This window comes from Gossypium raimondii, chromosome 9 (genome assembly GCF_025698545.1).
Source record: "Gossypium raimondii isolate GPD5lz chromosome 9, ASM2569854v1, whole genome shotgun sequence".
NCBI lineage: Eukaryota > Viridiplantae > Streptophyta > Magnoliopsida > Malvales > Malvaceae > Gossypium > Gossypium raimondii.
The window spans coordinates 45,617,603-45,643,076 of record NC_068573.1 but is presented as its reverse complement, the minus strand read 5'-3'; the positions used below and the strand labels follow the sequence as shown (position 1 = coordinate 45,643,076).

The following is a 25,474-nucleotide window of genomic DNA, read 5'->3' as shown; positions in this document are numbered from 1 at the left end:
AATATTATTTATATTCTGCATTTGGTGATTAAGTCATGCAGAATTGGTCCAGTTCCTAATCCCAATATGATGAATTTAGCAACCAATGACTTTTTCAATGCATATCTATAATTACTTGGTATTTTAACGTTAGTAAGAAAACAGAGTAGGTAATATTATAAATGATTAAAAATACATACGTCCTTTACCCTGATTAATATCCATAAAATATGCTTTTATTTCAAAAAAAATTAATCCTCATTTAAAAGTTCAATTTTAATATCACTAAATTTTTATAAATTCTTGAAAAGAATGTAATTAAAAAAACATATTTTAACATATAAGGTAGATAAAGCAACAAAAGCTAATTTGTTATACTTCCTTCTAGGAAATAACATTTGTAACTTCATTATTTCTTTTCTTTTTCTATAATATGTAAATTCATTTTACAACAGCACTAATTTCAGTTTTTAAATATTATAAACTTCAATATACCTTCTTTTTAAAAAAAAAAAATACAAAAGGCAAAAGGTAGCTAAAGTCTTCAGTGCCCTAAAAAGAATAGATGGGATATCTTAGTATAAAACATGAATTTGAGGAAGGAAAAAGAAAAAGAACGAAGCTAAAAAACTGCTTAAAGAAAATATGGAAAACTCGTTGATGTTTGCACCACTAAAATTCAGCAGAACCAGGTGCTCTTGGGAAAGGTATTGCATCTCTTATATTCTCGATTCCGGTGGCGAACTGAACCAGTCTTTCGAAGCCGAGTCCGAAACCCGCATGAGGAACTGGCAAAGACAATCAAAGAGATTTTACAATGGTAAATGCAATAAGATGGTCATCACATAGAAACCATGATAATAACTTTCCTGCACAACTGCCCCTTGCAGTTCACCTCGATGACACACCATAATATAAAAAGTCTAAAGGGTTCAGTTGGTTAACCATCTCTTTTGAGATGACATTGCCGTTGCATGTGCCTGAACCTAGATAGCTATGTTACTCAGAACTCATCTGAGTGCTAGAAACTGAACTATTCTCAGGCTCAGCAGCTATTGTTAAAGTTTGAGAGAAGTATCTCTAACCTGAACCATATCGACGCAAATCAAGATACCACCAGTAGCTCTCCTTACTAAGCTTCAACTCATCTAAACGATTTTCCAGATAATCAAGCCGTTCTTCTCTTTGGCTTCCACCAATGAGCTCACCAACCTAACCAAACGTAAACAAGAAAAGGAACTGTAATGAACTCGACAACCAAGGAAAAGCATATAACAAGAATAATATTCTTATCTAAGTGCAACAAATATGTTTGTTATAAAAGGAGCATCACAGTGTCTAAACTTATCCAATAAAAAGATTATGTTTGTTATAACAAATCTGCTGGCAACCATAGATGAAGAAATTTTAATATTTACCCGAGGTACCAACATATCCATTGCTGCTACAGTCTTCCCATCATCGTTTTGCCGCATATAGAATGCCTTGATCTCCTGAGAGTATTACATTAAATAACTCTAGGCATTAAACACCAAAAGCAGATAAAATCCCAACATAGAGAAGAGTGATCAGAGACAATTCGCATGCCTTTGGGTAGTCCCTGATTATAACAGGGCATCCTTTAAATGCTTCTTCAGTTATGTAACGTTCATGCTCACTTTGCAAATCACATCCCCATTTCACCTGCAAAAGGGAACCAAGAATCAGAAATCTTCTATAGAAATGAGTTTCCATACAATCCCGTGATGGGACTATCTCTGAGGCATGGCTAACAATCACAAATTTAAGCATGGCACATTCATGAACAGGAAATGGCTATCTTTTCAACTAAGTAGGTTTGAACAGAAAATAAACAAGCAATACCGGAAATTCAAATTTCTTCTTTGCTTTTAGAAGAAGTCCAATTGCATCGGTATAAGTCAGCTGCACAAAATCTTTCTCAGCCACATCCTGTTAATCACATAAAATTCATCCATATATCAGTAATAACATTGCCAGTAACTGTGTCAAGCTCAAAAGAAGAGGTGATCAAAATCTAGAAGATGAAATAATGTTTAATAACCCCTCCCAATTCAGTTCAGAAGAAATGTAAGGTTAAGATACAAATTGAGCTCGTACATTCAGCCGATCAATGACCCCTTTCTCGATCCAAGTGTTGAAAAATTCCATGTCTTCCTTGCAATTATCAAGCACGTGCCTCACCTTCCAAGGAAAAGAGCACTGTTACAGCAAATTCACTTGGAAAGACACAACTAAAGAATTTCAATGGATCTGCCTACTAGCTTCTTACTCTAGCATTACCAACAAAGATGAATTTATAATAGATGTGAAGAGTAACATACTACATACTGGAGATATGCAGTAGCACAGGCCATGTCATCATCCAGATCAGCAAAAGCCAGCTCTGGTTCAATCATCTATATAAAAGAGGGAATAAGTTCTTGAAGACAAGGTTTAGGTAAGGTCAGAATAAATGCATAAAAGTAGGAAGGACATGGATGTGAAGTTGAATAGAAAGTTAAAAATTAAAATACTAAACCAAGAATGCTTACCCAAAATTCAGCCAAGTGCCGGGATGTGTTCGAATTTTCCGCTCGAAAGGTGGGTCCAAATGTATACACCTGCCAAAGTATAAGCATGCATTATTTCTTGATTGATTACCTTAGCATTTTGGATTACTATGAGCACAAAAGGAGGCATACATCTGAAAGAGCAGTAGCATATGTTTCAGCATTAAGTTGGCCTGAAACTGTCAAGAATGCAGGTTTGCCAAAAAAATCCTGACACAAAAAAAAAGGACAAAGAATTACATTAGTGGAATCCAAAAACATACTAGTTCCTGAGAGTTGCAAACTACGTCCACTATGATTTCAGACATGTAGTGATAGACAATAATAAAATTTGCAGCAGAAAAGTTTAGAAGTAGTTTCCAGATAATTGCACAGATGATGCATGGAGCAAAGTTATAAAACCACATACAGTTGGCTGCCTCTCTGCAGTTGAAGACCTTGAAATGCAAAGAGAACGCTTTTATTTTATAAAAATTCAAACATTTAAATAGGGATGCAACTCATAGTAGTACTGGAAGTGGGCGAGTTAGACTAACTCACCTGTGACCAATCAATTAACCCATTCTTTGTATTTGGAATGGCATCCACAGGCGAATCAGCAGCTTCTCTGGAGCTTGGAATCTATTAATTACAAAAAGCTTTATAAGTCAAAATGCTAAATGAAGTGTTGTAACATAATTGTATCATAGTTGCTTATCAGTTCTTACTGAAACCATTTCATGCGCAGTGGGATCATACATTTAAATCAACAAGCACATATATTGTCCAAACCATCCCAAGGAGAAACAAATTTAACAATGGAATAAGGATGCTAGAAATTGATTGAAAACATAATAATTCCCTTAAGTCTAGAGGCTTCATGTTTGCGGGTGGACAATAATAGCTTACCTTTACACAAAGTTGTTTAAAATATAATCTTAGATTAACTTTTAACTAAAAACCTAAAATACAGTATAGCTATTAGAAAAAATTTAAAAAAAAAATTCTTGATAGATATTGTTCATACCAAAGTAGTAACGCAGAACTGTTCACCAGCTCCTTCACAATCTGAAGCTGTGATGATAGGACTTGAGATCCATACAAAACCATTTTCTTGAAAAAATTTATGAGTTGCATAGGCCAAAGCATTCCTCACTCGTGCAACCTAAAGAGAAGTTGTACCATTAAAAGAGAACACTTACACAGATAAACAAACAAGCAAATAAAATCACGATGGTCTGATTTGAAAGGCAAAACATTAAAAAAAAAAAAAGACTGAAAAAGAACCATGCTGGGCAAATAGCAAGTAAAAGTTACAACTAATATAATAGATAATGTCTTGCACAAATTATGGTAACAGTAAAAATAAATAAATATAATAGCAACTAGTGGTGATAGTGAACAAGCAACAGAACCATACTGCACCAAATGTGTTTGTTCGAGGACGAAGATGAGCTTTGGTTCTCAAAAATTCTCGGCTGACCCTTTTCTTTTGAATGGGATAGGAAGGATCACTCTTTCCAACCTGCCAAAAAGAAAAAGAGTCCATATAATTAGTATAAACATTCAACTCGAAGTTTAAATTTTGTCCTTTAATTTAGTGAAGAACTTTCCTTTCATTGCCCAACAGAGGAACATGCAGTAACATTCATGTATTATAATACAGTGATTGTCCATTTTCCAAAGTATTGTCATGAAAAAAGAACAGCAACAAAAAGTTGTAAACCGATTTAGGATCACAACATAGCAATGCATAAAGCAGTATGATAGGTTTTAAAATTATAAACTTAGCAACCGTCTTATCTATTCCTAATTTAAGTCCAAAAGGAAAAATGAATTTCCTATTCCATAATCAACTTCGACTGTTAACAGATGCAGACCACTTGAGTCAATTCTCAAGGCAAAATGGATGAATAAACTCCTACATTTGACAATAATAAACGTCAACAAGACAGGGGGGTGGGGGGGAATCTAACATACCACGACAACTTTTTCAACCTTCAGTTCCACTTTCTGCTTTGATCCTTGGCTAGCCACCAAAGTCCCTTGCACCCATATAGATGCACTAGTAGCAATCAAGCCAGATTCCACCTACAAGCTTGAAACATATAAATGATTTGCAACTACAATAAAAAAAATTAAAATAAGGAAATTCCAGGAACAAATATAAATTGAAATTTGCTAATGTTCCACTTTCACAAAACAAATGAAACAAGAGTTTTCATATATTCAATTTCATGGTTAAGAAAGGTTAAACATATATCTTTTTTAGGCCAGGGGATACCTGATCATAACCTTCAGCATCCGAATTCATAACACATTGCATGTTTGAAAGCGAAGAACCATCATTTACCTAAAAATATAACATCAACAAAATACATTAACTGAAGTTTAAAAAAATAAAAAAAAAAGGAAAGGGAAAAGGTTTATTATTTACCTCTAGGAATGTAACGCTGCTTTGAACCCGGAGAGTCCGAACCCACCCCATAACCACCACAGTCTGTCCGACCCGATTCAAACCTTCATCAGGCCCTCCTTTTATGTCAGCAATTTTCAACTTTTTCCTGAACTCGCCAACTGTATTCCCCATTTCGCCAACTTTCTTTTCTGGGAATTCCGTTTTTTTCATCTCTCCAGACTGCAGCGCGGCGGAAATAACGGAGCAGAAGCATCGTTTCCGAGGAATGGTTGAGTGGAACGAGACCGGCCGGCGAGGAAGCGGCGGGAAAAGCCGAGGGCTTATTGGGTTTTTGGAATAGAACGAAAGGAAACGAAGAGTAGAGTAGGGTTTGAATCGGAGAGGAGTGGCGGGTGTTAAAGCAGCAGCAGCGGTAGCCGCCATTTTTGCGCCACTCTTTGCTTGGATTGGGCTCTTTTTTTGGTTTACAGCTGTGATTTCGACCTCTGGTGCATAAATTTCCAATTTTTATATTATCTTTTCGTATCATTAAACAGATGATGTTGTTAGTGAAACAAACCCAACCCAACCCATTGCCATATTATGGTCCAAAACACTTCAGTATTGGGTTTTCAAGTGGCCACTCTTTTATTACTTACACTGTTCTGATCTTTGGATCAAACGTGGAAGCCATTGATATTATTATCAAATAAAGCCTCCAGTTTCGAGTATCACTCCAAGTTGAAGTTTAGTTTTAACAGCTTGACCTCATGAATTTATCCATTTTTTTTCGTTAATCTAAATATAAAATTGACCCAAATTAACGATGGAGATATAAAACCGACCAATCCAATAATTTGGTCGATTCAAGTGATATTAACTAATAATAAGAAGAAGAAGAAGAAAAAAAATTAAGCAATTTTAATTAGTAAAAACCAAAAATGGGGAATCGAGTAGGAGCAGTTCCCGATTCCAATAATAAAGAGAGAGATTTGATTCCTTCTTCGTTTTCATAATCATTTCCCTTCCTTTTAGAGATTAAGCGATTCCTCGATTAAATCCCATTGCTCCGAAATGAGCACGGGCGACCTTCTTAACATCGATCCTTTAGAGCTCAAGTTTCCTTGTAAGTTGATATTCCTTTTTTGGGTTCCCTTTCCCTTTTTTCGCCGACCTTCAATTTCTGTTTTTCTGGGTTTTTAATTTTGATTTCATTGTTGTTGTTTCGGCATTTGATTAGTTGAGCTGAGGAAACAGATCTCATGTTCTCTTCAATTGTCGAATAAAACTGATAATCATGTAGCTTTCAAGGTATATCCTTCATCAATGTCGAATTTCCCGCATTCAATGTTTTAATGATCTGTTTGGTAGCCGAGAAAAAAAAAAGATCAGGAATGGAAAAATAACAACGAGTTTGAAACCTGAAAAAGAAATCAATACTTCATTTTGGATTTTGTTTTCAGGTGAAAACAACAAATCCAAAAAAGTACTGTGTTCGTCCCAATACGGGGATCGTCTTGCCTCGATCTACATGCGAAGTTATAGGTACAAAATACAATGAATCAATTACATTTTTCCAAATTTTATCATTATTATATTCGATCAAACTTCAAAAGAATCAATGGTTTTTGTGGATTTAGTTACCATGCAAGCACAAAAGGAGGCCCCTGCTGATATGCAATGCAAGGACAAATTCCTCCTTCAAAGTGTAAAAGCCCCTGATGGTGTTACCGCAAAGGATATAACTGCAGAAATGGTATAGTATAATTCCGGCTCTTCATTTTGCTTTAAAATATTCGTTTTCGACACATATTTGGATATAAGTGTGGGCATATTCATATCAGATACATACCTATTTCCAACTTTAGACTTGAATCTGAGTAATGTAGTTATTTAATACTTTTGTGGACTGGGATGTATAGTGTTGATTGATTATTGGAAATCTTCATTTTTCTAGTTCAACAGAGAAGCTGGGAATGTGGTTGAGGAATGCAAGTTGAGAGTGGTTTATGTTTTTTCGCATCAACAAACTTCACCTTCTCAAGAAGGGTCTGAATTAGTGCCTAGAGGCTCTATTTCAGACAATTCTGAGTTTGTTATGGTACGAGGCTGAGATCCTGCTGCATGTATTTACATTATCGCTTTTGTGTGTTGTTTGCACTCTGTTTTCTAGAATGCTAATAGTTCGCATTTCGTTGGTGAATGCAGGCTGCAAGAACATTTATGGATCAGCTTGACACGCAAGACAAATCTCCTGAGGTAAAATTTGAATTCTGGCATTCCAGATCTATGTTGCTTCGACTCTTCATTTTTCTTATGAAGTAGTCATGTCCAACACCAATACCCAATGCATGACAGAACACTGGTATGAAAATATAATCCTCTACCAGCCCCCAAATACAATAAAGAACTTCAAAAAATTGAACATATTTGCATTGAGAACATACCCGTATCCGGAACTTATGCCTGAGTTAGAGTAACATAGTTCTGGATATAGTAAGGTCCATATGTTTCCAGTCAGATATTTGCATTCCTTTCAATGCTTCTGGGTTGGGGCCTGAAACTCTTTCATTCTATATGATGTCGATATATCGAAGGTCTAATAATCCTCAATAATACTTTCTATAATTGCAGGCAAAAGCTCTTATAACGAAGCTGACTGATGAAAAAAATAAAGCAATTCAACAAAATAACAAGCTTCGCCAAGAGCTGGTGAGCGGAATTTGGTCTTTTCTGTGTTCCCCTGCACTTATCGTCTCTGATAATTACTCATAGTTACTGCAAATTTCGAGTTGACATCAATCTCTCTTTTTACAATGAATCCATATTTTGGTCATAATCTTGTATGAATATGTTTTCCTTCTTCTTCTCAGACTTGCACATGATCCCTAGTCATCTTTCCTTTAAAACCGCTGCATCTTGTCGATAGTTGCTTACGACCTGCAGTTAAAAGTTTCCATCCCCGATAGAATTGTGCCTTCTTACTTGTCTCTTATTGGTTTATTATGTTCTCTTGATCTATTGAGCCATGGAAACTTCTCACATATAAAAAATTTGAATGTTTAGGAACTGTTGAAGCGCGAAAGCAGCAAAAGTGGGGGCAATCTGTCTTTCATGTTTGTCGCCTTGATCGGCTTGATTGGGTTAATTATGGGATATATCATGAAGAGGTCGTAAACCGCTACCGATCTAGTCAAGCTTATATGCATAATTTTTCTCTACTTTCCTTCAATGGAGAAGTAAACTGCAGGAAAAGGGTTAAGGTCATATGGCTCTGCACTGCAGTTGGTGGCTGGCCTGCATTGCATTGCCATTAACTTTGTTGCAATCTTTCTGTAACTTGGAAAGAGTTAATTTAGGAATAAATACGTACTATAGGGTCATGAGCAATTTAGTCCCGTTAAAAATAAACGGAAACGGGGCAATTTAATCTCTGTATTATTCTAAAGTGAATAAATAAAGATAAAAGATGGTATTAACTATTTCTGTTAATAAAATATTAAGTTAAGAACAATTTGGTCTTTTTCAAAGTAGATATTTGGAGTTACAGATGTGGCTGCAGCAAATATTGTGTTTTTTGGCTCAGCTTTTGCACAGGAAAACCTTCTTCAGATTTGTTTTGGCGCGTTTCACATATATCAGGGTAACTATTTAAAAGTGAACAAACTACAGCTTCGAAAATTTAAAAAATTAAAAATAAGAATTATTCAATATTCAAAAAGATTTTTAAAAATAAAAAAATTCTCATTTTTGAAAAAAAATTCTCATTTTTGAAAATTGAAAAACACATATGATAAATAAAAATAAATACTTGTTTGTTATCTAATTTTTTGTAAGTGAAATATTATAAATAAACTAAAAATTTATACATTACCAAATTTAATATTAAAAAAATTACTTTTGTGTTTATAGATCCTTGCCAATGCCAATTCATTTACAGCACGTTTGGTTCGCTGTATTGGAATAGAGGCGTAATGGAATAAAGGCGTAATAGCAAATCAATTGTTTGGTTGAATATAATGGAATAGAGGCGTAATAATAATCTTGTGTTTGGTTGAATGGAATAGAGGTGTAATAGCATAATGGAAAAAACTAAAATGACTAGAATACCCTTAGCATAAATTTGTTTGGGTAAATGATTATTGTTATTGTTATTTAAATTTTAATAAGATTATTAATATCAATAATAAATAATTTAATCATATTTAAACATAATTATTATTAAATATAATATAATTGAAATATATAATTTAATAAATTTCTTAATAATTAATATTCTTATATGAATTTACTCAAATCATAATATATGATACTATAAAATATAAATTAACATAATTATTATTAAATATATTATAATTAAAATATATAATTTAATAAATTTCTTAATAATTAATATTCTTATATGAATTTACTCAAATCATAATATATGATACTATAAAAGATAATTTAACATAATTATTATTAAATATATTTTAATTAAAATATATAATTTAACAAAATTCTTAATAATTAATATTCTTATATGAATTTACTCAAATCATAATATATGATACTATAAAAGATAATTTGAAATAATTAATATTAAATATATTTTAATTAAAATATATAATTTAATAAAATTCTTAATAATTAATATTCTTATATGAATTTACTCAAATCATAATATTTGATACTATAAAAGATAATTTGAAATAATTAATATTAAATATATTTTAATTAAAATATATTATTTAATAAAATTTAAAATAATTATAACTAATAAATTTTCTTATATGAATTTGTATAATTTAAAATAATTATTATTACATATAATTTAATAATAATATATAATTTCATAAAATTCTTGATAATAAATTTTCTTATATGAATTTATACAATTTAAAATAATTAATATTAAATATAATTTAATAATGATATATAATTTCATAAAATTCTTAATAATAAAATGTTCTTATATGAATTTACTAAAATCAAAATATAACTTGATAATTATATTCTGCACAAACATAATTAACTTATATTAAGAAAAGATTAGATGAAAATGAAATTCTACATCATAATCCATATGTTATATAGTTTTACAACATCAAAAAGTTTGAACATTGATTTTTAATGGTGAGAAAGAAATATTCTGACTCATTCCAATCGCGCAACAGAAGGTAAACTAAAGAAAACGATCATTTGAGTTGGATGATCTGGAATTTTACTCAAAGCTTCATACCGCTGATCGTCGGTTAAACCTTCAATTTCCCATAAGGTTGAATATAAAATTGAAGCTTTCTCTTCCATCTTTTGATATTCTTCTGACTTCTGCTAAACTACCACCTCGGAGGCAATACTCCTACTGATTTGATCGCCAACGGCCTTGAGGTTTTCGGCCAATAAAGTGGCAGCCTCATCAAATGAAGAATACATATTAGCACGAGCATCAGATTTCTTCTTTCTCTTGTTTGAAGATGAGGAACCCCCTTGGTCTCTATCTCCTCGCGGCTCCGGACCAGAAACATCCATGTCGTCTAAAGAGACGTTAGCTTCGCAGTCATAGAATGTGTTTCTCTCTTCATTCATATCTGTAGTAGGTACATCCTCAGCATATATTTCTTCAAGAACATCAGCAGCTGTTTGAGCATCTTTCCCAGTCGCTCGATCTCTTGCGTATATGGCAGTAAGCTGGTCGTAGTAATGGAAAGTACGATGTCTGAATTGAGCGGCTTCTCTATGACTCTAAAAAAAATGAAGAAATCATATTAGTTATAAGTTTGGTAAAAAAAAAACAAATAAAGACTTGAAATACATTTTACCTTTAAATAGGAGTCCCAAACTGCATCTTCAGCAACAACGAGCTGCCTATACTCGTCCCAACCAAAACCGCTATTTTTTTGGCCATTAAGCATGTCATAGACGATTGACCATTCCCTTTTCAGTAACCTAATCCTCGATTCAATATTTGGTTTCGCCTTCAACATTGCATTTGGTAAAGCCTTTTCTAGCTTTTCTCCAACTCGTTTAAATAATCGGCTTTGAACCCGGTATCAGCATTAAATGTTCCAACGTTGTGCAAGTCCATCATGCAAGAAACTAATGCTACATCTTCTTCTGGAACCCATTTTCTTTTGGTTCCTCGAGAAGCTTGAGAAGAAGCATTTGATTGTGGAACACCTGACATTTTAATCTTAAGGAAAAAAAACAAATTATATTAATTACTATTTTTAATATCATGAATCAAAAGGTGAATACTTTATAAAATTATATCATTAGTTCAATATCAACAAGTTTAGTACAATACAGAAATCAATTCAAACACCACCAAAGTTTCACAATTATTTAATACATAAAATAACATCAACAAATTAAGTCAAACTCATTTTAGCTCTAAACCTAACTAATTTCTAGATGCTTGCCATTCATTGAACATTTAGTTGACAAGTTCCATCCTCCAAGTAGCCCAAGCATCCGATGGATGAATATTTACGATATTCGGTTCATCGTCATCCACCACATTACTAGGTAATCCGTCTTCCACATCCGCTTCAATAGGATCAATACTCATATGGGTTCGAATAAAATTATGGAGCAAACAACATGCAATAATAATTCTATTGTGCACCCTTACAGGATAGAATGATGGACTCTTAAGTATTCCCCATCTAACTTTTAATAACCCAAAGCATCTTTCAATAACATTACGTGCTGAGGCATGTTTCATATTAAAAAACTCTTGCGGAGAACTTGGCTGATAACCCTGACGCCACTTGTTCAAATGATATCATTATCCTCTAAAAGGTGCAAGAAATCCCTCACAATTTGTGTATCCAGCATCAACTAGATAATAACAACCTAAAAAATAATTTTTTTTAAATGATTAATTCAGCACAAAAAAATTTGATCTTAATGAATAATTCAAAGTCCTCTAACTATCTACTTTACCATGAGGAACTTTTAGTCCATGTGTCCTACTAATGGCATCTCGAAGAACCCGTCCATCAGCAACTGAACCTTCCAAACCAGGAAGAACGTAAACAAATTGCATATCATGTGTACAAACACCTATCATATTTGTTGCTATGTCACCTTTTCGCGTTCGATATCTAGGTTTATCAACTGTTGGAACCCTAATCTTGATGTGGGTTCCATCAAGAGCACCTAAGCAATTCTATATCAGATGATATAAAACCTTGAGTTAGAATACTAATTTAAATCTAAATCAACCAAATGTTGTACAAACTATATATAAAACTCACAGTTCAATACCTTAAACCATTTCCACCTTGTGTCAGAAGAATCAGCTGTAATTGGCTCCGCCTTTTTAAATAACACATCTTGTAAGCGTATGACAGCATTTAAAACACTATGAAATGCTCTGCTAACAGTTTCCCCGGACCTTCTAAAGTGATGCTTGATAACTCGATTTTTCAGGTGATGGGAGATTATATGTAAAAACATTGCCACTTGCTCATCAACAAGCATGTTTCTGGACGGCTTCAATCCCCCTAACGATTCTAACATCTCACATAGTTTAAAAAAGGCAGTTATATTCATCCTAACTTGTTCAATACTGGTCTCGTCACTAGCATATACAAGCCTTTTCACATAATCCCGTTTTGCATAAAAATCTAAGGTGTAGGACCTAATCATTGGTCTATAAGTATGTAGGCTAAGGCTGGCACCCATTCTAAATAAGAACCAAATCGCAATTCTACAGATTTCCAACCATATTGTCAATGCAGCACCAATTCTTTTACGCCTCACATTTTGTGCAATTAAAGGCAGACGAGCCATTACTGCAACATATTAAAATTAGAACTCAGTATCAATCCCCTGAAGTTGCAATTACACATTATCAATATATTTATAAATTATAAAAATTTTTCGTCTATAGCAATTTGCATAAATTTTTCGTCTTCGGAATTAAAATTTGTAGGTATATGTATAATTGAACTAAAATTAATTGTTGGTATTTGTTAGATTATAACTAAACTCATTATGATTTAATAAATCATAAAGCATGTTCAAATTTGTAGCTTTTGCTTTTGAGTTCAAAAATAATTTTCAAAAATAATTCGATTTAGAAAGTTGTTTGTTTGGTATTACATACTGCGCTAACACTTTTGAGAAGCAATTTAAGAAGTAATACTATACAAGGCTTAATAATTATTAATCAAATTTTTTATCAAATTTATTACTAATTATTAAATTTAAGGTAAATTGCACCTAAGGTAATTAAATTGTTAATATATTTAGCTAATGTGTCTCAACATTTCTAAAAACTTAAAAGAGAAACTGTAAAATAGACCTTCAAATTAGTTAACTAACTATTAAATCAACATTATAAATGTTTATTTAAAATTTATTTTAGACTTTAGAGATGCAAAATTATTAAAATAAATATCGTATAAAATATCTTTTTCAATTAATAAAATAGCTAATTCATTCAATTTTGTTGAGATATTGTTAATCTTCAGAAGATTTTATCAATTTTAAATTTGAGAACATTTTGTTCGTTCTTTGTAACAAAAACATGACTAATTAACATTATACGCATTTGAAAAGGAATGAACTCTTTATGAATAATTATGTCAATTGAGTGTCATTTTATAATTTGATAATTTATTTGAAAATAATATTATAATCAATTCAATTAAATAAGAAATTTGAATATTATTATCAAGTATAAAAACTTGCGTTAGCATTTTAATCGGTTGATGTACGAATTATATTTTAATTAAAATATGAAGATTTAATCTTAAATTTGGACATTATATAAGAATCGAAATTGGAACTTGATTGATTGTTTGAGTCTTTAATAATTAATTCAATAATTAAAAATAGAGAGCTTATTATATAAAAGAAAGCCTTGTAAATTAATTCAATAATTATTTGACTCTTTAATAATAACAACATAATTAACCCTTAATCGAATATCTACCTCTACCTCAAGTAACTCTTTTACAAGATTTCATTTCAAAATCTAAAGAATAATGAAACTATATCATACCAAACTTGCAATTAATAATCCCCAAAACAAGCGGAACCGAACCTATAAAATAATATCAAAAGCAGACGCAACAATTTCCGGTTTCATCTTCTAGTCACTAACAACAACTAAACAATTTCGAATTGAAAAACAGACTAACAACATTTTCCACTCGTAAACTCTTTCAAACAACAACAGAGTATCACAAAAGCGTCGAATTTAAATGGCAATTCACAAGTCCGGATCACCATTAAGCTAACTTAGAAAATGAAGCCATAATTGCTCAACGCCTCAAGTCTGCAGTTAAGCTTATTAACTTTGATTGCAACCAAAATGAACCTAATGGTTCTGTACTACTACCTATGAAATAATAAACATAGCTTAAACAACTTCAATTAACATACTTGCATGCCTTAAAAGTCTTTGGATTACATAACAAAGGGAAAAAGACAACAATCTTCCATGTATCAGATGTAAGATATCTATCAAACCCAACACCATTCCACCTAAGCTAAGCAAACTGGAACAAAATCTAGCCAAAAGAGCAGAGCATTACTAACAACAAAATATAAACAGACCAAGACGCAACAACAACTAAAATTACGCAAATTCTCCATTGTTTGGAATTTGAGCAGATTAAGTATGCCAAACAACAACTAAACAATCATAAAGCTCATTAGCATGCCAAAGAACAAAAACAACAGATCGAAAGCAGTTAAGTAGGAATAGCAAGGGAGAGCAGATTCGTCCCCTCAAGTTTCTCTTCACAAATCGCAGAGGAGTTTTACTTGGGGAGGAAAACTAACCTGTAACCAGGGAAATCGGGGAAAAGTTCGATGAACAACAACCTGTAATGAGAAAAGGGAAATCGATTAACTCAAACAAATAATGCAATACAGGCAAGAACCAAAACAAACTATTTAGCCCTAAAATTATGTCTTTCAATCGAACATGCAAAACAAACTTTGGAAAAACCTCTGGAAAACTAACTGGGTGAATGCAAAATCGGGCAAGATTGCGATGAAGAAGGTGTCTGAAATAAGAAAAGGGAAATCAATTTGGGTTAGTGAACAGTTAAAATAAAACAGCAAATCAGTTCCTCCTTCTTGATAAAATGAAGAAAATCAAAGAAACAAACTCAAATCAATGACGGATTGAGTGGAAGGGAAAAGAAATTACCTGTGCAAGGAGGCGTCGGAGAATCTGAAGGCTGAGGACGAGGGCAAAAAACGGAAAAGCAGAGAAGGGGAAAACACGGATTAGGAAATCGGGGATGAGGGAGCGTAATAGTTATTACGCGCAATAACTGCATAGGGGGTAACCGATTACACGCGGATTGGGATTACAGCGAACCAAACGGCCGTTTAGCAGTGGGCTTGCTGCATAGGTGGAATACGCATGCATTCCCCCCAACCAAACGCGCTATTAAAGTTAAAAACCCTTATTTTCATTATTATCAAATTTATAATGCATTTTTAGTGAAAAAACATTTTTAGTGAAAAAATGAAAATATTTTTTTTAAAATATATTAAAATTTAAATTTAAATTGGCACTTTTTTAATCAAAATTTAATAAAGTTTTGGATTTTTTAACTTTTTCTATTAATTTTGAATGTTCATATATTTTTAAAATTTCATGAATATTATACTTTTTGAAATTTTGAAAAATATGATTTTTTAAAATCTTTTGAATATTATATAAATTTTTATATTTATTTCTTGAGTTTACTTGTATCCATGCTTTTCATGACTATTAACATTGATTTTCACGACTATTAACATTGCTTTTCATTATCGTTGTTTACTTAATTTTGAGAATTGCATGAAAATAATTTAATCAAGTATCTTTACTTTTGAATAATAAATAAACTAAATTGCTCCGTTTATTTTAAAAAGATGGCATTTTATAAAAAAACCATTTTTTTTAAAAATTACCGAAATGGGCCAATTCTTTAATTATTTATCGGAATAGTCCATTTTTCGGAAAATTGAGCCCACGTCAGCGCGATGTCAGGAGACGCGCCAAGAAATCGCAGCCACATCAGCAAATCGTGCTGACGTGGACACGAGTTCATGCCACATGGTGCGGTCCGGGGGACGCGATTTTGCCGTTTTTCCCACGTTAGATTTTTTCGGCTTTTAGAGCTTAGAATTCAGGCTTTTTAGGGTTTTTAGGTCCTGGAAGAAATAATTTCGAGTTGACGTTTCTAATCAAATACTATAAAACCGCTTCTAGCAAGATGCTATTTGAGAAGAATTTGTGAAATCGCGCCCTCGTGGACGCGTTTTTGCTACAGTAGGTCATGGAAGAAATAATTTTTTTGACGTTTCTGAGCAAATAGTATAAAATCGCTTCTAGCAGGATGCTATTTGAGAAGAATTTGTGAAAATCGCGCCCTCGTGGACGAGCTTTTGCTACAGTAGCATGTTTGGGCCACCCACTAGAACTTGATGTCGTTCCCCAGTACGTATTTCCAGCATCAAACGTCGAGCCACCGACGTACATGTCCCATCCACCGACAGAGTGTCTTGCAGGGGATATGCATTCGACACCGCTACTGAACATGGGTTGTTCCGTATTTTGTAACCTGCTAACCGGTGAGGGGACCTCGTACTCTGCAAATGATTGTGGGTTAGAAGATGACTCCGATGTGGATCCACCTCGAGAGCCCGGGCCGGATGGTGCAGAAGTTGACTTATTTTCTAAACCGGAGCCTATTCTAATAGAACCTGAAGATGCTGAAAGGAGTTCAGATGAATAAGAAAATCCACGATTCAGAGCATACTCACCTCCAACCCACATGCATAATGTCGATCTGTTTACAGATGATGCGTTAGAGTTTCTAGATCTACCACACCGGTTGTGTGATCGTACAAGTTCGGGGGTAGATTCCGGTGAATTTGAAGTTGGTAATCAGTTTACCAATAAGGATAGTTTTATTTGTGCTTTAAAACAACATAGCATCAAAAACGGCGTTAACTACCACGTCGTTAAATCCAAATCTGATAAGTTTGAGGCGAAGTGAGCGGTCCAAGACGGCACATGTTCATGGAAAATCTAAACCTCGTTAAGGAAAAGAACAGGGTTGTGAGAGATTAAAAAGTATAAAGGTCCACATACATGTGCTGCAGGTATAATATTGACGGTTTCTGAATAATACTTTTTATTATGCAATATTGCATTATTTAATGTACTCAGTTTATAGGTGTTTCACAAGATCATCCTAAGATGGATTCAGCTATGTTAGTTAACTTGATACTGCCCACGGTAAAAACAGATCCCAGGACTTCAGTGCCAGTGTTAATTGCCAATATTCGTAGCCAAATGGGGTACACGCCCTCTTACCGCAAGACTTGGATAGCTAAGCAAAATGCGTTGAAGAAGATGCATAGTGAGTGAGATGCCTCATATAATGAAATATGGCAGTGGTGTCAGGTGCTAGAGAGATACGTCCCAGGTGCCATCACAGACCTTGAAACGAAACATGCGTACTACAACGACTGATTGCTACGTGAATGCCAAGTGTTCAAACGCCTGTTTTGGACTAAGTAATGTCGAGATGCATTTCCATACTGCAAGCCGTTGGTACAAATTGACGGTACATTTATGTTCGGTAGGTATACTCATCGACTATTGCTTGCAGTGGCACAGGATGGCGATGGGAGAATTCTTCCAATTGCATTTGCAATAACACCGGGGGAGTCGTCTGATGACTGAAATTTCTTTCTCTCTAGTTTAAGGAGGCATGTGTGCCCCAAACCTGATATCTGTGTTATTTTAGATCGAGACGCTGGTATACTAACTGCATTTGATCGATAGGGAAACTTATGGCAGCGCACACACCATAGATTTTGCCTAAGACACGTTGCTTCGAACTACTACAGGCAATATCCATCTAAGAGCGAACGACGACAAGTGACCAACATGGGTATTTAGTCTATATCTGTGTTATTTTGTTTGTCAATTTGAATTAGTTTTATTGGTAGAAATTGTATAAATTATTCGCTATGATCTTATATTGGCAGGGTATACAGTCAGTCAAACGAAGTTGTGCGAATAGTATAGGAATCCAGGCCATACAAGTCGATCATGCCGTAATCGCAATAGTTGAATATAATTGTAAAAAAATTAAGTTTGTGAAATTATTAATTGATAAATTGTATTAATTGTTAGTAAAAATTTCAAACTATATAAAATTATTAATTGTTAGTACCAGTCAAAACATTTTTCCAAATCTAACATTATGTGAATGTAAAATTATTAATTGATAAATTGTATTAATGGTTAGTAAAAATTTCAAATTACATAAAATTATTAATTGTTAGTACCAATCAAAACATTTTCCAAATCTAACATTATGTGAATGTAAAATTAGGTTAGGGTTTTTAAGTTAAGGGTTAGGGTTTTAATTTAATTAGGTTAGGGTTTTAGCTTAATTAGGTTAGGGTTTTAAGTTAATTAGGTTAGGTTTTTAATTTAATTAGGTTAGAGTTTTTAAGTTAAGGGTTAGGGTTTTAATTTAATTGGGTTAGAGTTTTAATTTAATTAGGTTAGGGTTTTAAATTTAATTAGGTTAGGGTTTTTAAGTTAAGGGTTAGGGTTTTAATTTAATTAGGTTAGGATTTTTAAGTTAAGTGTTAGGGTTTTTAATTTAATTAGGTTAGGGTTTTAATTTAATTAGATTAGGGTTTTAATTTAATTAGGTTAGGGTTTTTAAGTTAAGGGTTAGGGTTTTAATTTAATTAGGTTAGGGTTTTAATTTAATTAGGTTAGGATTTTTAAATTTAATTAGGTTAGGTTAGGGTTTTAAAATTTAATTAGGTTAGGGTTTTAATTTAATTAGGTTAGGGTTTTAATTTAATTAAGTTAGGGCTTTTAAGTTAATTAGGTTAGGTTTTTAAATTTAATTAGGTTAGGATTTTTAAGTTAATTAGGTTAGGGTTTTAATTTAATTAGGTTAGGATTTTAATTTAATTTAATTGGGTTAGGGTTTTAATTTAACTTAATTAAATTAAAACCCCAACCATTAACTTAAAAACCCTAACATTATTAAATTTAAAAACTCTAACCTAATTAAATTAAAACTCTAACCTAATTAAATTAAAAATCCTAACCTTAACTTAAAAACTCTAACCTAATTAAATTTAAAACCCTAACCTAATTAAATTAAAACCCTAACCTAATTAATTTAAAAACTCTAACCTAATTAAATTAAAAACCCTAACCTAATTAAAGTAACAACCCTAACCCTTAACTTAAAAACCCTAACCTAATTAAATTAAAAACTCTAATCCTTAACTTAAAAACCCTAACCTAATTAAATTTAAAACCCTAACCTAATTAAATTAAAACCCTAACCCTTAACTTAAACACCCTAACCTAATTAAATTTAAAAATCCTAACCTAATTAAATCAAAACCCTAACCTAATTAACTTAAAAACTCTAACCTAATTAAATTAAAAACTCTAACCTAATTAACTTAAAAACCCTAACTTAATTAAATTTAAAACCGTAACCAATTAAATTAAAACCCCAACCTAATTAAATTAAAACCCCAACCCTTAACTTAAAAACCCCAACCTAATTAAATTAAAAACCCTAACCTAATTAAATTAAAAATCCTAACACTTAACTTAAAAACCCTAACCTAATTTAATTAAAACCTAACCTAATTAAATTAAAACCTAACCTAATTAAATTAAAACCTTAACCCTTAATCTTAAAACCTAACCTAATTAAATTTAAAACCCTAATCTAATTAAATTAAAACCTCACCTAATTAAATAAAAACCTAACCCTTAACTTAAAAACCTAACCTAATTAAATTAAAACCCTAACCTTAATCTTAAAAACCTAACCTAATTAAATTTAAAACCCTAACCTAATTAACTTAAAACCTAACCTAATTAAATTAAAAACCCTAACCCTTAACTTAAAAACCCTAACCTAATTAAATTTAAAAACCCTAACCTAATTAACTTAAAACCCTAACCTAATTAAATTAAAAATACTAACCAATCATTTGGCTCCAACCCGCCAGTTTCGGGTCCACCTTTTGACATGTGGCGACGGTAAGCCGAGGATGCAAGGTGGACCCGAAACTGGCAGGTTGGAGCCAAATGATTGGTTAGTATTTTTAATTTAATTTAAGTTAGGGTTTTTAAGTTAATTAGATTAGGGTTTTTAAATTTAATTAGGTTAGGGTTTTTAAGTTAAGGGTTAGGGTTTTTAATTTAATTAGGTTAGGGTTTTTAATTTAATTAAGTTAGGGTTTTTAAGTTAAGGGTTAGGGTTTTTAATTTAATTAGGTGAGGGCTTTTAATTTAATTAGATTAGGGTTTTTAAATTTAATTAGGTTAGTGTTTTTAATTTAATTAGGTTAGGGTTTTTAAGTTAAGGGTTAGGGTTTTTAATTTAATTAGGTGAGGGCTTTTAATTTAATTAGATTAGGGTTTTTAAATTTAATTAGGTTAGAGTTTTTAATTTAATTAGGTTAGGGTTTTTAAGTTAAGGGTTAGGGTTTTTAATTTAATTAGGCATCCCCAGCCTACCGTCGCCACATGTCAAAAACCCGCTTTCCGCAGATAGTTTTCTACCAATGGTGATGGAGAAGCATGCATATTCCGGATATTGCATTCCAATACCCGATCTACAGACTTTTATAACAAATAAAAAATTAATAATTATCTAAAAATGCATAAATAAAAATTCTTAAATAATATTTAAAAATTAAATTTAATACTTACCATTTTCATTTGTTCCACTGATATGTGATGTTTATCAAGACGAGTCAATTCTCCGGCCATTACTGAAACTGTAAAAATTTTTACAGTTTAAAAAAATTTAAAAATATATTTTTAAAATTATTTTTAAAAAAAGAGTTAAGAGAAACTTAAAAGGAACTTGAGAGAAAATTGAAATTAAATATAGATTTAAAAGAATTTTTGAAGGAAATTGAGAGGAAATTTGAGAGAGAATTAGTTTGTGAAAAAAAAAATAATGGGTGGGGGTATTTATAGTTTTTTTTTTACCGTTGGGGGGGGCAACGGTCAAATTTTTGACCGTTGGAGCACTGTTCACGCGCGGGGCAAATCGCGGCCACGTCAGCGCGCTTTGCTGACGTGGCAGCAAATCGCGTCCATTTCCTGGCGCGTTCCCTGACATCGCGCTGACGTGGACGCGATTTTCCGGAAAATAGATCATTCCGGTAAATAATTAAATAATGGGCCCATTTCGGTAATTTAAAAAAAAAAGACTTTTTTCTGTAAATTGCCCTTAAAAAGAACTAAATTGCTTCTATCTGGACTGGCCCGAGCCCAGGCCAGCCTAAATTGGGCTTCAAACAAATCGCAATCAAGATCCCAAAAAATAAAATAAATAAATAAATCAGATGACAAAATCATCAACTGCTTTAAAAGGCTGAATCATACAAAATTTATGTACATTTTTGCAGGCAAGCTAACCATAAATTTAAAACCAAAGCTCTTTTGCCATAAATATTTTGGAGGAATATGCCAATAAGAGGCTATTTACCTCTCAACACTGTTAGAAAATGAAGTCACTGAGCTGTACATGTTTCCCTTTCCCTGTATTTCTGCCAATTATATATGCTCGGTCCTCGATATCAGCATTTAAGCAGTTCATCCTATGCCTGCGGCATCACCGACAAGTCAGTAAGTTCTTTACACATTGGGAGACACAAAATGATGTCAATGATGTTACAACACATACCAAGCAAAGTGATCTTCACAACAAATGGAACCCCCAATCATTGAAAGTCCAGCCCCTTTCCTGCAGTCAGCAACAACGTACAGCATATTTAATCGTTACAGAGTCAAATTAAAAGTTAAAAAAATTATTGAAGTTGTAATGATAATATACCAAGTTGCCGTATACATATCGTAGAATTTGTCAAATGCTTTATCGAAGCAGTAGTGGCAAATCAAAAGATCATTAATGTCAGTCACCTCGCATGTTGACTTACAGCATTTCACCTATTTTGATAAATGTTTAGACGTTAGTTTCATGCCATGAGGTCTAAGTGATACAGTATCTAAAGTACAGAGAATGGAAAAGAAAATTCTCACCAGTCGCTTGAGTTTATGTGAGTAGTACTGTTTATGGGATGGATGGGTATGGATATGTTCATTCAAATGACCTTCACTGTATATCAAAATATCCAAGAGGAAAGATCATAAGTTGCCCTTTTTGTTTTACAATACATGCCGAAGACAAACATGTCATAATTGAATGTGAAAACAAAAAGATACAGGTTATACAGCTTACTTGTCACAGACAACAGTGCTGCAATCAAGGCATGTTGCTAGGCCAATTGAGCCACGGCATGCATTACAGCTTGCATGAGATAAGTTTTCACCTATGCGATGGCATCTGCAGAAAGAAAGAAGCAAAGAGAATAACTAAGCTCCCCAAGATACGAGTTATTGTGACCTCTAACAAAGCAAGGGTCTTTTTGTGTGTGTGTGTGTCATGCAGTAACATATAGCAAGAAATCAATCGCAATCTAATCAAAGAAACTAAGAAATGGTGCAACTCATTTAGTAAACTCAACAATCCCAGATTAACATACAGGCTTAAAATCTACAAGGCTACTTGTGAAAACAAAGGATGAGCATGAACAATACCGCAAAAACTAAACAAATAAATAAAGGGAAAAAGGAAGTCTTTGCCAAATCCTCCATGCAGGAGTCTAGCTGTTATACCCAAGTTTGCCTTAATTTCAAGAAAATAAGAAAACAATATGGAATAATCACATGCATAGTAATTAACTTTTAAAGGTTTTTCTTTTTCGAAAATAATTTAGGATAAATACATGAAATTGAGTTATATAAACCTTCTGTACAGTTCAAGAAGATCTCTCGCTACAGGCTTGCTCTGCTTCGACACCGCCTACAAATAGAGAAATGTTTGTCAAGGAAAAATGTGTTTTCACAGTCCATAATTGTAAAGGACCAAAGTGCTTCCTTTAGCAGAAAATAAGTAATGATAAAACCTGCTCGGGTGTGGTGACCAAGCAATCATCAGCAAGGTGTCCAGGCCTCTTGCATTTCCAACTAAAACCAGAATCATTCATATTAGACTCAAAGGTAATCATAACTAAATACTGGAAACTATTTTCTCTTCTTTCTTTATTTTGACGAAGTGCTGGAAACTATTTTCAAAACACATGGAACCTATGGTGCTATGCTATCTCAATTTACAAATGTTATTTGGGAATACAATGCTTTGGAAGAAACTTTACCATTTGTAACTACAAAGACTAGATCCCCTTTGGGACCAGCGATGGTTGTTGTAATCCCAAGTGTCCTCCGCAAGCTCAGGCAAATGAGAAATAGATGTAAGATCAGATGACGAGTGAGATGGATTCCGATTGCTCATAGATTTCTGGACATGCAACAAATAATACTGGCTTAATATAATGAAAACAGTAAGACCAGAGACATTCTTTTTTTACTGTGAACAAAGTCAGCGAGAATGAGAACCTCAGTTATTTGAAGGCTTTGCAGAAGAGCAGATTTGCACTCCATGCTGCAAATGTCATCATCAGTCTACAACCACAGGCAAGCATCATATACAAAGTTAGAGAGATTAATAGAAACAACTAAGGAAATGATGTGGTGAATCTTGAATTACAGTGTTCATTTATCCCACCTTATCACATATATATTCTCCATATCTACCACAAACTACACATACAGGTTCACCTGGAAGAGGAAATCGTTGCTCACTTCTGCTCTTAACCCGATCTACTTCATTTGCATCGCCTACAATAAACATAGTAAAAAAACTAGTGTAAAGGCCACATCTGCAACAAATATAATTTAAAGCTTTGCCGATCATAAGCAATCAATAACAGAAAAATGATCCGAGTGGTCTTTAACTAAGCAAAAGATTGATGATAGTTGAAGAAGATACTAAAACAAACCAGAATCTGGAGGATCCTGAGTTTCTTTATCGTTGGAAGAAGCACTTCCATCACCTGAATTTTTAGGAACATAATATTCAGTAATTGCACACACATTCAATGGAAAATAGAGTTGCAAGTCATCAAAGTTTATAAACTGAATGATGAAAATCAATTCTTTATTGACCGAACCGACAATTTGTTCAATGTTAATTATAATGGAATCCATTAATATTGACTTTTGCTATCAAAAGAAACATGAATTTAACTTAACATGAATTTAACTTACTTTCATAGTCTACCAAATTTACACTCGAATTCGAAGCTTGCTGCAACAAAAACAGAAAAAGAAAAATTAAGAACTAAAAGGAGACAATTAAAATTCATGTAAAAAAAAAACCCAAAAGCAATGGCCAAATTACCAAAATATCGGCACTCAGTTCGTCGTAACCCTGAGATGAACTAACTTCTCTCCTGCTCAATCAAAAACCGGATATTGAACAAAAATTGTAAAGCAGTTTCGCAATATATGAAAATGATTACACTTTAAAAGTGTGAAAACACATTAAAAGAACAGAAAACTCGCCTTCTTTTTAGAATGTAATAAACACATTAAAAGAACAGAAAACTCGCCTTCTTTTTAGAATGTAATCATGATGAGACATAGGTCCATCATTGTCTTCAATTTCACGGCTACGATGAGGCAGCTGTGACAATGGCTCACGCTCTCTCGAGCGTTTCCTGCACGCGCTTTTATCGTCGACTTGAGATTTTTCTTCGACCAGAGGAGGAGCATTGCCGGTGGCGATATTATAAGCTGTGAATTGGAGGAAGGGAAAGATTTAAATTTTAAAAACGTGTTTGGTAAGTAAGAAAATGGAGAAAAAAAGAAGAAATGAAAAATTAACCTTTTAGGTTTTGGAGAGCAGATGAGAGACTTAAATCTTTCTTGTAAGAGAGGGAAGGATTCTTGTAGAAATTCGATCTCGTTCCCATTTTCCTCTTTTTTCCGCCAAGGTTTTCGATTCTTAGAGAGAGATAGAGCTTAAACAATAGGGATGGCGGCAGCCCAGCACAGAGATACCAAACGAAGTCGTTTGATTATCACAAAAACGGCTGGATTTCCCGCGTTTTGACTATTTACAGAACGAGATCAATGCCCAAGACTATGGACCTTGTTATTAACGGCGGGGTCCAATTTGCTTAATGCACACTTCAATTTTAACTTTTAAAATTGTGTTTGTAAGAGGAATTTTATTTTAATTTTTTAAAGTGTTAGTATTTTAAAATTTATCCATTCAAATACTAAAATTTGTAATTGTTTCGTTTGGATAAATAATTGATTTAATAATAGGTTATTGAAAATTTATAAATTATAAAAGAATTATAAAAGAATAATAATTATATTTAAAATAAATAATATAAAAAATCCAATATGAATAACGTTATATTTGTAACACATTATAAATAGTTTTAATAATATAAATTTTAAAATATATATTATAATTAAATCAAAATGATTTTGAAGTTTTAAGTTTTTCTAAATCAAACAAAATTGTGAGGTATTTTGAAAAAGGCTAATATGTCAAGAAAAAACCCTTAAGAAAAAATAAAAAATCAATTAAGTTCCTCTACTAAATTTGCACCC

General features: G+C 32.8%; 4 protein-coding genes across 7 annotated transcripts; 1 reads left to right on the top strand and 3 right to left on the bottom strand.

Moving 5' to 3' along the window:
- Nucleotides 1-347: 347 nt before the first annotated feature.
- LOC105800278 (asparagine--tRNA ligase, chloroplastic/mitochondrial) lies at nt 348-5,439 on the bottom strand. The gene is made up of 15 exons (XM_012631303.2): nt 4,966-5,439; nt 4,813-4,881; nt 4,509-4,619; nt 3,949-4,053; nt 3,556-3,693; nt 3,090-3,170; nt 2,682-2,759; nt 2,532-2,600; nt 2,322-2,396; nt 2,098-2,181; nt 1,843-1,929; nt 1,567-1,662; nt 1,398-1,472; nt 1,065-1,191; nt 348-767 (listed from the first exon to the last, which is right to left on the bottom strand). The coding sequence occupies exons 1-15, from the start codon at nt 5,368-5,370 to the stop codon at nt 652-654; spliced, it is 1,716 nt and encodes a 571-aa protein (XP_012486757.1). The 5' UTR covers nt 5,371-5,439; the 3' UTR covers nt 348-651.
- A 343-nt stretch (nt 5,440-5,782) lies between these two features.
- LOC105800279 (vesicle-associated protein 1-2) lies at nt 5,783-8,440 on the top strand. Its single transcript, XM_012631305.2, has 8 exons — nt 5,783-6,052; nt 6,167-6,237; nt 6,390-6,471; nt 6,567-6,682; nt 6,884-7,027; nt 7,135-7,185; nt 7,561-7,638; nt 7,993-8,440. Exons 1-8 carry the CDS (start codon nt 6,001-6,003, stop codon nt 8,101-8,103), a joined length of 705 nt encoding a protein of 234 aa, XP_012486759.1. The 5' UTR covers nt 5,783-6,000; the 3' UTR covers nt 8,104-8,440.
- Nucleotides 8,441-11,337: 2,897 nt separating this feature from the next.
- LOC105800276 (uncharacterized) lies at nt 11,338-12,744 on the bottom strand. Its single transcript, XM_052620404.1, has 3 exons — nt 12,178-12,744; nt 11,854-12,079; nt 11,338-11,763 (listed from the first exon to the last, which is right to left on the bottom strand). Exons 1-3 carry the CDS (start codon nt 12,703-12,705, stop codon nt 11,696-11,698), a joined length of 822 nt encoding a protein of 273 aa, XP_052476364.1. The 5' UTR covers nt 12,706-12,744; the 3' UTR covers nt 11,338-11,695.
- Nucleotides 12,745-14,194: 1,450 nt separating this feature from the next.
- On the bottom strand, nt 14,195-24,901 carry LOC105800274 (uncharacterized). Of its 4 annotated transcripts, none has more exons than XR_008188486.1 (19): nt 24,735-24,901; nt 24,460-24,643; nt 24,249-24,300; nt 24,116-24,155; nt 23,848-23,901; nt 23,574-23,686; nt 23,405-23,470; nt 23,164-23,306; nt 22,915-22,975; nt 22,756-22,811; nt 22,188-22,292; nt 21,989-22,064; nt 21,783-21,895; nt 21,633-21,692; nt 21,435-21,552; nt 20,648-20,715; nt 15,080-15,110; nt 14,876-14,933; nt 14,195-14,748 (listed from the first exon to the last, which is right to left on the bottom strand). XR_008188486.1 is itself a non-coding variant. In XM_012631296.2 (15 exons), the coding sequence occupies exons 1-15, from the start codon at nt 24,820-24,822 to the stop codon at nt 21,447-21,449; spliced, it is 1,317 nt and encodes a 438-aa protein (XP_012486750.1). In that variant the 5' UTR covers nt 24,823-24,901; the 3' UTR covers nt 21,271-21,446. The 4 variants fall into 4 exon arrangements, 1 of the variants encoding a protein (XP_012486750.1); XR_008188487.1 differs by having other exon boundaries at nt 14,891-14,933; XR_008188488.1 differs by lacking the exons at nt 14,195-14,748; nt 14,876-14,933; nt 15,080-15,110 and adding an exon at nt 20,067-20,557.
- Between the last annotated feature and the right edge of the window lie 573 nt (nt 24,902-25,474).

Bases quoted from the DNA above. Each gene is read 5' to 3' on its own strand.
- LOC105800278 (XM_012631303.2), bottom strand. From the start codon at position 5,370: ATGGCGGCTACCGCTGCTGCTGCTTTAACACCCGCCACTCCTCTCCGA. The intron at 4,620-4,812 runs GTATCCCCTGGC...TCAAGCTTGTAG, and splicing joins ATGCTGAAGGTTATGATCAG to GTGGAATCTGGCTTGATTGC. The intron at 2,182-2,321 runs GTATGTTACTCT...TTTCCTTGGAAG, and splicing joins CTGCATATCTCCAGTATGTA to GTGAGGCACGTGCTTGATAA.
- LOC105800279 (XM_012631305.2), top strand. From the start codon at position 6,001: ATGAGCACGGGCGACCTTCTTAACATCGATCCTTTAGAGCTCAAGTTT. The intron at 7,028-7,134 runs GTACGAGGCTGA...TGGTGAATGCAG, and splicing joins ACAATTCTGAGTTTGTTATG to GCTGCAAGAACATTTATGGA. The intron at 7,186-7,560 runs GTAAAATTTGAA...CTATAATTGCAG, and splicing joins CGCAAGACAAATCTCCTGAG to GCAAAAGCTCTTATAACGAA.
- LOC105800276 (XM_052620404.1), bottom strand. From the start codon at position 12,705: ATGGCTCGTCTGCCTTTAATTGCACAAAATGTGAGGCGTAAAAGAATT. The intron at 12,080-12,177 runs GTATTGAACTGT...CATCTGATATAG, and splicing joins CAAGGTGGAAATGGTTTAAG to AATTGCTTAGGTGCTCTTGA. The intron at 11,764-11,853 runs GTAAAGTAGATA...ATTATTTTTTAG, and splicing joins TGGACTAAAAGTTCCTCATG to GTTGTTATTATCTAGTTGAT.
- LOC105800274 (XM_012631296.2), bottom strand. From the start codon at position 24,822: ATGGGAACGAGATCGAATTTCTACAAGAATCCTTCCCTCTCTTACAAG. The intron at 23,471-23,573 runs GTGGGATAAATG...CTGTGGTTGTAG, and splicing joins GAGAATATATATGTGATAAG to ACTGATGATGACATTTGCAG. The intron at 21,553-21,632 runs GTATGTGTTGTA...GTGATGCCGCAG, and splicing joins TGTGAAGATCACTTTGCTTG to GCATAGGATGAACTGCTTAA.